Source organism: Mesoplodon mirus (genome assembly GCF_964341445.2).
Source record: "Mesoplodon mirus genome assembly, chromosome: 11".
NCBI classification, from domain to species: Eukaryota; Metazoa; Chordata; class Mammalia; order Artiodactyla; family Ziphiidae; genus Mesoplodon; species Mesoplodon mirus.
The window spans coordinates 4076154-4088460 of record NC_138987.1 but is presented as its reverse complement, the minus strand read 5'-3'; the positions used below and the strand labels follow the sequence as shown (position 1 = coordinate 4088460).

Sequence of the window (12307 nt, the reverse complement as noted above, 5' to 3'; positions counted from 1 at the left end):
TGTTCAAGGATCAACATGTACAGTTGTACATGACATTATGGTAAAGGGAAAACTATGGAGACAGCAAAAAGATCAGTGGTTGCCAGAGTTAGCAACTCTGGGTATTTAGGGTAGTGAAACTATTGTGTAATAGTGGATACATGTCCTTATACATTTGTCAAAACCCATATTAAAACCCAAAAGTGAACCCTAAGGTAAAGCACAGACTTTGGGTGACAATGATGTGTCAACACAGGTTCATCACCTGTTAACAGATGTGCCACCTCCGGGCAAGTTGCTGGCGCAGGGTGTGTGGGAATTCTCTGTACTTTCTGCTCAACGTTGCTGTGAACCTCAAGCTACTCTAAAAAATAGTCTATTAAAAATATTTTTTCCAGTAAATGAGGACTTTTGCCATCACAGCTAACTACTCAATCCACTCTGTATCATCACTATCACAATACAAAATGGGCAACTGGATTCAAGCAGTTTGAACCTGGATTCTAATTCAGTTCTGCCACTTATCAGCAAGTTACTTACCCTCTCTCTATGCCTCAATCCTCTCATTTGTAAAAAAAAAAAAGGTATTAAAAAAGGTGTGATAATTAAATGAATGAATATATAAGCAAAACTGTTTAGGACAGTGGCTAGTTCAGTTATAATTTGGTAACTGTTAGCAATTACCATTGTGATTATCCATCAGATTGAGGAGATAACATGAAAAGCACACAATACAATGCCTCATACCTTAAATGTAAAATTAGCTACTTTCCTCCTCCTTGTGTAAAAAAAAAAAAAAGTAATAAAACTTTTCCCACACATCAAGTGCGTATCAGAGAGGGGAGGATGAAGTATGGGATTATCAGAATCACCTCTGAAAGTTTTTCAAAACATACATACCACAAACCCAAATAGTAAATTAGAAACTGTGAGAGGTGTATATGGAAACACGTGTATTCTAACAAAGTTCTCCATAAGGTTCTAATACACACACACACACACACACACACACACACACACACACATATACAGTCTTACTTTACCCAACCCATCGACCATGAAAATCTAGTTCTGATGAAGTTATTTCACACCAGTGGTTAATGGGATTTAACACACTGAAATATCATATATTTTAACATAAATTTCTTGGAGTTCCTATGTATTATCTAGATCAGGGCTGGCAAAGAGAGTCCACAGTTCAAATCTGGCCCAGCACCTGATTTTTTTTTTTTTTTTGGTACGCGGGCCTCTCACTGTTGCGGCCTCTCCCGTTGCGGAGCACAGGCTCCGGACGCGCAGGCTCAGTGGCCATGGCTCACGGGCCCAGCCGCTCCGCAGCATGCGGGATCTTCCCGGACCGGGGCACAAATCCGCGTCCCCCGCATCAGCAGGCGGACTCTCAACCACTGCGCCACCAGGGAAGCCCCCAGCACCTGATTTTATATATTAAGTTTTATTGAAACACAGCACACCCCTTCATTTCCATATTGTCTACAGCTGCTTTCATACAACCAACACAGAGCTGCGTAGTTGCTACAGAGACTACATGGCCCACAAACTTGAAAATTCTTACTATCTGGCCTTTACAGAGAAAGTTTCCCAACCTTGGTCTAGATTATTCATGCAGCATGCTATTCAGTAGCTCAACTAGAACATTTACTGTTAACAATGAGTGCAGAGTAATTACAGCATCTCAAAGTATGTAAAAAACTAGAAGACTGGCACAAAGCAAACAAACAGAACTAAGAGTACAGAGGACAGAAACAGTTTCCCTGCTAGCATTCCTGCTTTAAGGAAACTGCTCCTCCTCCAACTCCAAGCAAGGTAGCTTGGCAAAGTTCAGACCCTCTCCCATGGTCACAGGAGTGGACACACTGCCGCTTTCCAATGTGGAAAAAGGAAAGACATGCAGTCCCTCTCTAATGGTCAGCTGAGATGTGACCATGTCCCCACTACACAGAAGAAAGAAGCTACTCTGCATTAGGAGAGAATGAAGCTGAAGGGCAGACATGAGGAGAGAGAGAAGACTGTCTTGGTGACATTCTTAGCTCAGGATCCAATTATCCTTGAGCCCAACTGCACCCCTGCCATCCTGAGTTTGGGTTATGTGGACCAGTAAATTCCCTTTTTTGCCCAAGTAGATTTTTAAAAGGTTGGTGACATCTGCAATCCAAGGATTCTAACTAACAAGACAAGCAACTTCTTCCGCTCACAAAAGGGTTTGTTCATTCGTTCATTCGCTCATTTATTTTAATGATAATGGGGATAGTTTTGGTCACCAGTTTTGTTCATCCTTCATTAAATCCTTCATAAATTAACAGATGTTCATAATACACACACACACACACACACACACACATTTTAAAAAACTGAATGAGGGTACAGTAACATATCAATCAGTAATTAACAGTAATTTTCACATAGATTTTTCCTAGTATAAAACAACTGATAGGGCTTCCCTGGTGGCGCAGTGGTTGAGAGTCCGCCTGCCGATGCAGGGGACACGGGTTCGTGCCCCGGTCCGGGAGGATCCCACATGCCGTGGAGCGGCTGGGCCCGTGAGCCATGGCCGCTGAGCCTGCGCGTCCAGAGCCTGTGCTCCGCAACGGGAGAGGCCCCAGCAGTGAGAGGCCCGCGTACCGCAAAAAAAAAAAAAAAAAAAAAAAAAAAAAAAAACTGATAAAAACACAAGTTATCTGACATATATACAAAGAAACCCCTTCAGGTACATTTAGCCCTATCATTTCCATCTCCTCAACAATAATTATCAGTGATCAGAAAGATGAGCCTAGGACACTATAATATTCTGATTTATCAAAGAAAGATTCTATCATATTTAGTATGTATTAACCCTAGAAAGTAGAGTAATTCATTTGGAAAATTTTCAACACCAATTGAGACAAAAATCAAAAATATTCTGTTAACCTGCTATAATTCAGGAAATTAAGTTCTTCATGATATCTCATTTAAAGAAGGCTCAAGTTTCACTCTACTTTCAAATTAGCTGCCTGTAGCTCTATTTTAAGGAGAATTTAACAGAAGATATCATCATACAAATGGATAATTATTGCACTGGGTGAGAATTTTACTTGCATATTTTATAAATATAATACTGCCCTGAATCAACTTTTTAAATTCCAAAGCTTAAACTATTTGATTTTTTTTTTTTTTTTTTTTTGTGGTACGCGGGCCTCTCACTGCTGGGGCCTCTCCTGTTGCGGAGCACAGGCTCTGGACGCGCAGGCTCAGCGGCCATGGCTCACGGGCCCAGCTGCTCTGCGGCATGTGGGATCTTCCCGGACCGGGGCACGAACCTGCGTCCCCTGCATCGGCAGGCAGACTCCCAACCACTGCGCCACCAAGGAAGCCCAAACGATTTGATATTTTATTCTTGAATTACCTATCTGTAATAGAATCTAATCATAAAATAATATTAGAAATAGATGAGGCTTTGAAAGAGAATTTCACATAACCCTGATATTGAAGTAACATCTTTCTGGATTATGTGGCTGTTGGGAGTTCTGTTAAAAGCACAGTACATCAAGACACTTTAAATGACTAACCAACCCTAACTACCCTAACACACCCTTAGGATACTCTCTAGAGGAAAGGAGGTCCACAATGCATTTTAAATTTTAACAAAATACACACACACGTACACACACACGCTCATCTATCCTGAGGGATCTGAATGTCTCCAATTCACCTTTTGTTATTTTACAATGCCTTATTCTGTATTCCTCATTACTCTATGGCTATCAAAGCATCAAGACCATACTGAGATGCTCAACAAACACTCCTCATATCAAAGCACACATCTTTAAGAACATTAAATAGTGCAAAAAAGGCTTATAATAAAGAGTACTCTGCCTGTCCTCTCCTCAAACCCCAGACAACCAATCTTCGTTATCTTAGCTACCTAGACAGTTGCCTCAATATCTAATATATGTATACTACTATTGCTTGAGATATTAATAACTAATCATAGCATTAATAGCTAACATGTGTTGCGTTACTAAGTGCCAGACATAGAACTTTACATATATTCTCTCATTTCATCTTCACGACAGCTTCATGGGGTAGGAGCTATTATACTCCCATTTCAGTCTGGAAAATTAGAACACAGTTCAATAACTTGCCTAGAGTCACAAAGCTAGTAAGTACAAAACTAGGATTTGAACTCAAGCAGCCAAACACCAGCACTCTCACTTTTAACCTGCATCCTCTTATATTTACCCACTCCACAGTCCTCTCTTAATAAATACTTTTAGGATAGGTCTCACAAATTAAATAAAAATAGGGATCGAAACAAAACAAAGATGTCAAAACAGTAAAATGGCATTTCTCACAATCAAATATAATTTTTTGGTTCTGCAGGTCAGTAATTTTCAACTTTGGCTTTGCCACAATCCATGAGGTCACCAATTAGTTGCATTTTCATTTTTATATATTGACTCAGTAGTTACTATGCTTAGGGTATAGTATTTTTAAATCTAAATTACAAGTATATGGCCTATAGCATTTTTGCTGAATAAAAAAGGCATCAGATCCTAAAGCCTGACAGAAAGGTATGTTTTGAAAGGAAAGAGTGTGCCAGCAATCTATCAGGAAAAGAAAAGTAATTTTCAAAGGAACTTTCTATCTGCTTCACGAAAACAAATGAGTTAATGTATATATGTGTACACACGTACATCTCTATATAATAGAGCCAAAAAAATCAGCAATGGAAAAAGACAAAATCACTTTAAAGAAAAGTTTCAAAAAATAGATTTTTTAAAATCTGTAAAGAGAGGAGATGTAGTAGTTCTTCAGTTTAATATCCTAAACAAAAAAATGAGATATGAATATGGACAAATTTAATGTGAAGCAAAAAAGTTACCATTAAAAAAAAATGAGACACTAGAGAAAAGGCAGTAATAGAAGTCTGAAATTGAGAAAAAAAGGAAGCAAGCAAGAGATGAAAGCCCCAGGTAATCTAGGCGATCCAGTTCAAAGCTCTGTGAGTCAGACCTTGCTGAGACAGAGAGCTCTTATAATAATACTCTGGCTGAAGGGAGTACTGTGGCCTCATTCTATGAAAGAGCAGAGAAGGCTACTGAGGACGTACTAGTGAGTGAAACGGAAGGCTGGTGACAGCAAGCCAGCTGGATCTGTAGACCAACATATGGTCTTTATCTCTGCTGAAGTTTTACTTCTAACCATTCTAGATAACAGGAATCCGAACCTACTTACAGGCTACACTTCTCATTTCAGCACTTATGTGTATTCTGACATCTTCCCAACTGGATCATTAACTTCTGGAGAGCAGAAGCTATTCTATTTATTTTATTTTCACCCATATAACCTAGTACAGTGCTATGCATCTAGTAGATAGATGCTCAAGCCTATCAATCTTGAAAAATCACAACATACAACAGAGCATTAGAGTTTAAGGAAATCTGAAGAGAGCGTCCAGTCTAGCCTCTTTATCTTAAAAGCAAAGAAACTAAGTGTAGTTTAAATGTCCACTAGCCTAAAATGGAAGAGCTGGGATTAGCACCCTAATCCCCTGATAATCAGTTTATCTTTTTCCAAATAAACTCTAATTTCTTCCATTAAAATAAAACAATCTTATTTCATCAGAAAACAAAGTCAACAGCATCAGTACTCACTATATGTCAGAGCCCTTTACATTTGCTTGGCAGTCTACATGCCTAGGTCTGTGATGACTGCTTTACAAACATTATTCTAGTTAATACTCACAATGACTCTAAGAGGTAGGTACTAATATCCTAATTTCACAAAAGCGTAAAATGTAATTTGACCATATGATGATAGTAAGTGGGAGAACCGAGATTCTCCATTTGTCAACAGAGTCTTGGCTCTTGACCAGTATCCTATACTGTTTCTCACTGTATTTACCACAAATATACTGAAGTCTCAAGATAAACAAATGTTTAAGTGACTGACTAAATGAATGGATTATTTAATTAATTGAAAAGTAAGGTTCTCTCATGGCAAATATCTCTAAAAAGGGTTCGTTGTTAATCTAATTACATAATCCCCTAAGGTTTTAACAGTGAGCAGTCTGCATACTAACAGGAGATTTAAGGATAGCTAATTTCTTTATCCCACAAATAATTCATCTATTCAACAAATAGTGAGAAACTATTTTTGTGACACTGTTAAATTTGAACATAAAAAGTAAAATAAACTTGTTCCTGCAAGATCCTATTCCACTAAATTAAAACCCACACAAGTTTCTACACCAGTCATCAAAATCAAAATAAATGTATAACACGCCCTCCTTTTGGTGGAGAAAGGAGTAACATTAACTGAGCACCTACAGTGTGCCAGTTCTTAAACCTCAACAAAGAGTCTCACCTAATCCCTTAAAGCCAAGTGAACTAGGCAGCATCTCCATTTTCTGATGAACAAACTGAGGCTTTAAGAGATTAAGAACCTGTCTCAGGTTACTTGGCTAATTACTACAAATCCAGAATTGGAACCCAAGTTTGACCAAAAGTCTATGTTCTCTCCAAAAACGAGTTAAAGTTACTATTATTTTATTTGCTCACCAAAGCAAAAAAGGTTTGCTAGGTTTCTTTCCAAGGGAGTAGGAAGATACTGCTTACTTTAACAACAAAAAAGAATATATTATCTCACTTAATCCTTAGCTTATTAGTTATTATTATTTCATCCCATTATTATAAATCATGAAGCTAAAACTCAGGGAAGTAGCTTGCCCAAGAGTGAACAGCAAGGAAGCAGCAGAACTACACCAGGTCTGTACCAGGTGTGAATGCAAAACTAACCACAGGAAAAATGCAGAAAGACCTTAGGCCTGGTAGTTATGAGCTTAAGACTCAAAACACCTAAACTAAGTGGACCCTGTGTTTGTCAAGCAAAAAGGAATGGTAGATATCATCTACTTCAACTTCCACTTTCAATGATGAGGAAGTTGATTTTCTAGTAATAGTCTATTAAATGGCAACCTGAAGACTGGTCTCTAAATTCCAAGCCTACAGGCCATTACATTATACCAAGCAATTTCTGGATTTGTTGCCTGTTGAAATTATTCCTAAAGTAGCAAACAATGAACTATTTCACAAAGCAAAGGTTTATGAAGAGAGAAGAGTTATGTTAAAATACCTACAATCAATACTTAAGTATTTAAAATACTTCCACAGTAGATGAATAGAAATATTCCTTAGCAACATTTTCAATGCATCATCTGAAAACGTTGTCTATTTCTTGATATATTTTTAGGGCCTAAAGTGTGAACTAAAAGAGAGATGTCTCCGATGCCAATTCTGATAATTTTTTTACCACTTTGGTCAAAAAAACAATGTTTAGTTTTACTGTAGAACTCTGTCAGAAATCCAAAGTAGCCTTTTCATTGAGAGTGGCCCAAGTTCCTAAGGAACTGTGCCACTGTTTTTGAAAAGTCAAAGTGATGAATGAGAAGGTGATGAGTATTAACATATAACATGGGTAAGTGCTTGTATTTATATGATACTAAGTAATATAAGCATGCTATAATTCCAACTCCAGAAATAAACAGAATCATTCTAATGCGAGATAACCAGGTAGAGACTTCCATGTTTGTTCACCCTACTACAACACAAAGATCGTCTTCGTCCCGTAAGCTCATACAAACTACAGGAGTTCTTCAGCAGGCTTTGCTGGTGCCCTCCGCACATCGCTGTGGATCATTAGAAACCGGAACGCATCAAGAATTGCTTCCAGGCCTGAACGAGCGCTAGCTCAGCTATAAACTAACAGAATGCTACTGATCTTGGAGAGGGGCACTGTTTACTTACAGGTGAAGATGCTCATGTGATGGGAAACGTGTTGCACTCTCCTCTGGCTCCCGCCCCCCTCCCCGAAAAAACACGGTACTCTGACAAGCTAATGTGAGCGTGGGTCTACTCCCAAAAGTTTTGACCTCTCGTTTTAATCGCTTAAGGACAAACGCTCAAAGAAGGACATCCGACACAAGGGGCCCCGAGGTGCTGCCTATGGCATCACGGGAAGGACATCACTTTGGCCAAAAAACTGTGTTCGTCCCCTACACTCCCCCACAGTGAGCCAAATGGCAGGAATAGATACCGTCATTCACTCTGGCGAAGGAAAAGAGAAGAAATCAAAACCAGACGCGCTTCCTTCTCGCCCCGAGAGGCTCGGAGCAGGACTAGGGGCTTAACGTCCAGTTCCAAACCAGCACCAGGCCACCGCCGCCAGTGCACCCGGCCAGTGCACCCGCGAGCAGCGCGGCGACAGAGTAGAATCGTCAACATCTCCACCTCTGTCCTCCAGGCACAGCCAGGGACGGCGTCCCAGAGCCCGCCCCGGCCGGGCCCGCCCCGCTATCTCCTCCCCCGTTATCCGCTCACAGCCGCGCTCGGGCCTGGATTTGCCTCCCCGCCCTCCCCAACTGCCGCGCGTTCCACTACCCCGAACACGCAGGCCACCGCCCCCTGAGCGTCCGGGGGAGAAAGGTTGGAGGACCGCAGGACTAGGAACGAACTCGGCGCCGTTTCTCACCTCTGGATGGAGAAGGGGCACGCAGCCCGCTTCGCTCTCGTACTCATCCGGGCCGTCCGCCATCTTGGTGTTAAATCCCTCCTCCCGCTGCATGCCGGGAGAAAGCGTTTCACCCTCGCGGGGTTCGGGCAAGGCGGAGGGCGAGCGCGAGGGCGAGCTCGAGACCCGCCGGAGGCAACGCGGCCGCCTCCTCCTCCTCCTTCCCTTCCCCCTGTGACGCCCCCCTGCCCCTCCCCGCTCGGGGAGCACGGGTCCCTGCGCGCGTGCGCGCGTGCCGGGCCGGCCCGAGCGGGAGCGCGCTCTGCTGCACTGCGCCGGGGCAGGCAGGCGGAAGGCTCTGGGCGTGGGCGCTGCCACTCGCAAGGGGGCCCGCGCCCCAGGCAGCTGTGCGCCTCTGGCTACCCCGGGGAGGCGGCTGCTGGGCAACCGGGTAGTTAACGTGGGAAACCAAGCGGCGGCACGGGAACGAAAGCAGGGCTCCGGAGAGGCGCAGCCGAGATTCGGGATACCCGGCAGTCGGGGCGGCCAAGCCCGCAAACCCCACTGTCCCGATACGAGACCCCCGGGACCCCTTCTCAGAGACCCGGAGTGGAACCATCACTTCGCTCCAGGTACTGCGTTTTGGGCTCTCAGGCTTGAATCCAGATGTGCCTCGCTCCAGAAGACGAAAGACGCACCCCTTCCTCCGCATTCTAAAAGGTCATCCCGCAATTTATGCCTCCGCGGGGCGCCCGGGAAAACACGGATAAAGCTTGGGATTTCCTCCTGGAGAAGCCTGTTAAAAATGATCGCAACCTGCCCTCATTGGTCTTGAATTAAGAGTAACCACATTAAGAATGTACGCCCTCAAAGCCCGCCCGCCCCCATCTGCTACATTTTAATGTAATCCAGGAATTCAGAACTGAAGTCATTTAAACTGATTTCGCTGAAATGCGAACCAGATAAAATGACTAAAGCCATTATTAAACGGATATTAGAGCTGCATGGGGGGTGGAGGGGATTGCTTTCTAGAAATGTGCTGATGGGACTGTTATAGAAAGCATTTATCTTTGTTTTTAGCTATTAAAAATCGAAAATGCAAACTGCTCAGAGGACGATGTAGCAAAAATCGTGGAACATCTAGTAGAGATCCTGATACTAACCTGTCTCGTGTTAAAGCCAAATCGGGAAGAAGCCTGCAACCCGATAACATCAGATTTATTTGTAAATCAAGAGGAAGGGCACTCCAGAGGAAGCTTGGATACCACTGGAAAAGGGAGGAGAAAGAGTCTTTTGTAAAGTTTAGGTTCCCGCCAAAGGACTCTGTAGGTCTAGGGAGAGCGGGGATCAGCTCTGGATTGGATGCTGTTTCTGAGGCGGGATTAGAGGATTAACCGGGGATTGGATGCTGTCATGAGGAGAGGGCCCGTTCAGTAATTGGGTAGTCTAGTAATAAACGAAAATAGCAAAGTGGGTCTGGGCATCACTGGCTAGAGAACAGTATCACTCAAAGAGGGGTGGATATGGCATTTGACAGATGCTGCATCACAGGGGGGAAAAATAGCTTCCCTGTTAACTTTGTGGCTGGCTGTGTCTGTGTTCCAGCACTGTTGCTTTTTCTCATTTCAGTCTGAGAAAAAGCAACATTTTCATTCTTTTGGTCCTGACCCAAACCAAGAATTTTGGTTTTGACTCTTCCACCCAGTATGCAGAACTAGTCAGAATTAGGGTTCTGCCTTTGGAGCTCCAAACTGCTTTCAGACACCTTTTAACATGGACAGAAGTAATTTTCACTTCAACAACTCAATCTTCATCTTGCCCCTCCTTACCCTTATGTCACTGGTGTAGATAAAATCAAATTAGGGAATTAAGGGGAATATGTGGAATTTGACATGTGTTTAATTTAGGGATGCGGCGTTGTTACCGACCCCAGTCCCTGGACCCTTTAATCAATAGAAATTGATAAGAGGCCAGATGAGAAATTCAGGTAAGGCTTTACTGGGACCTGTGCTGCAGCACGAGGGAGTGAAACCAAGTAACAGGTGCCCTTGCTTGCTCCAAGGAGGGCAGGCTGGTTCCTTCAGTGGGATGACTGGTAGGGGCCGATTGGTGGGTTGGGCTGGAGGTGGGGTGCTTAGGTGGTCTGCCCAGCCCCTTGGTGCTACTGTGTGCAGGGATTTTGGGGAATACCATGCCTTTGCTCCCCACACCTCCAAAATGGCAGCTAGTTTATGACCTTTTTGTATCTTATTGTTGATAACTGCCCTACCTGTGCCTGCGTGCAGGTATTTTTAGTCCCTTATAGTTTCTTTGTATTCCGTTGCTTGAGGAGACCTTTGTCCGGCTGCAAATGCCAGCGCTCTCGTAGAAGGTCCTGGGTCCCCGCTCATCTCACTGCCAGCAGTGCTCTGATTCACCATGCTGGACCCCTGCCCTGTTCCCTGTTCAGGAGGATATTAAAAGAGTAAACTTATATGAGGGCTTCATGAGGACAGTATGGATGTCTGGTAACTGTTGTAGGCCTAGACTGTTACCAGGCTACTTCCATAGGGTTCCCTGGCACTACTGCCCCTGACCTCTTCCCCAGGCTCCTGGTCCATCATTGGAGGGATATACCCTGATTCGCTTATGTCCCCTAAGGTATTAGATCAGCAATCAGGGGCTCTTCCCTCACTGGCTTAGTTACACCTAAGAATCAAACTGAGAGTTGGAAATCGAACTAAAGTTGGCTCAGCTGCTTTATGCTATTTAAGAAACACTCTTCTATCCATGTTTCCCATGCTAGTCAGACCACCTGGGTTGCAATCCTATTTCTGTCATCTTAATTCTATGACCTGAGGAAATGTACCTATGTTCTCTGGCTATAGCGTGCTTGCGTGGCTGCTGTGCCATTTCTTCTCCTCTTGCTCAGGCTCCGAAGGCTCTTCAGACATTCCATTTGTTGTGATGTGGTGTGGGTAACATCTTTACTTTCTTTCCTCCATATCTGAGTCCAGTTTCATTTCCACTCTTAGTTTCTGTTTGAGGACAGCATATTTCATCTTCTGTTTACTTTTCCATTCCTTGAGGAAATGGTGGGGGAGACATAAGCCTTGTTGAGGCAAGATACAGCCTACATGAGAAAACCTGGGTCATGTTATCTTTAGTGAGTGTTTATTCTAGCTCATATCTCTTATCTCATTCCCATAGGGAAATATCCTCAGACATCAGATCATCGCCCTATCTTAGTGAGTAGCCCTGGAGTTTCACTTTCATTGTAAAGGGTCAGCTCCATGGTTCACTTTCTCCGCATCACCAGCCTTTCTTGCAGCTATTTCTAGTAACGTACAGTGAGAAAATGTAAGGAGATGCATTAGTTTTGTTTCTCTGCAAATTTGGGGATATTAGCGTGAATCTCAGATATTTGGTATCTTTATCAGTATAGCTTGAGATGGGTAGGTGGATGAAAGGGCAAAGTTAAGAAGTAAGCTCATTCGTTCTTCTCTGCTCCGTTTCAGAATATTATGTTCCTTTGTGTCCCTGTCTATTTTTTCTCTCTCTCTCTCTTTCTTTTTTAACTTTGGGATATGACCATTTCATTTTGGGGTTGCTGAATTTGGGGATTTTCTAGACTTTTTTTCATTTTTTAAACAGGTATTAAGGGAGAAAATCTGTGGTGCAGTTTTAGTTGACCACCTGGACATTTCAAAACTCCCCAGCACCTGAGAGTTTTCCTCCATGCCCACTCAGCTTTTAATACGCTGATATACTCAGGTGCTCTAGGGACTATTCCCAGATTGCTGAACCTGAGAGTCTCCTGGCTCCTCCACCCCTCATTGCTGAG

At 43.0% G+C, this 12307-nt stretch overlaps 1 protein-coding gene across 2 annotated transcripts in view; it reads right to left on the bottom strand.

Moving 5' to 3' along the window:
• The window catches only part of ZDHHC17 (zDHHC palmitoyltransferase 17), a 125311-nt gene extending 116583 nt beyond the window's left edge, over nucleotides 1-8728 (bottom strand). For both annotated transcript variants that reach the window (XM_082636341.1, XM_082636342.1), the window contains exon 1: nucleotides 8506-8728. In XM_082636341.1, the coding sequence (XP_082492467.1) occupies nucleotides 8506-8598 (93 nt within the window). In that variant the 5' untranslated portion in view covers nucleotides 8599-8728. The remainder of the gene's footprint in view (nucleotides 1-8505) is intronic.
• Between the last annotated feature and the right edge of the window lie 3579 nt (nucleotides 8729-12307).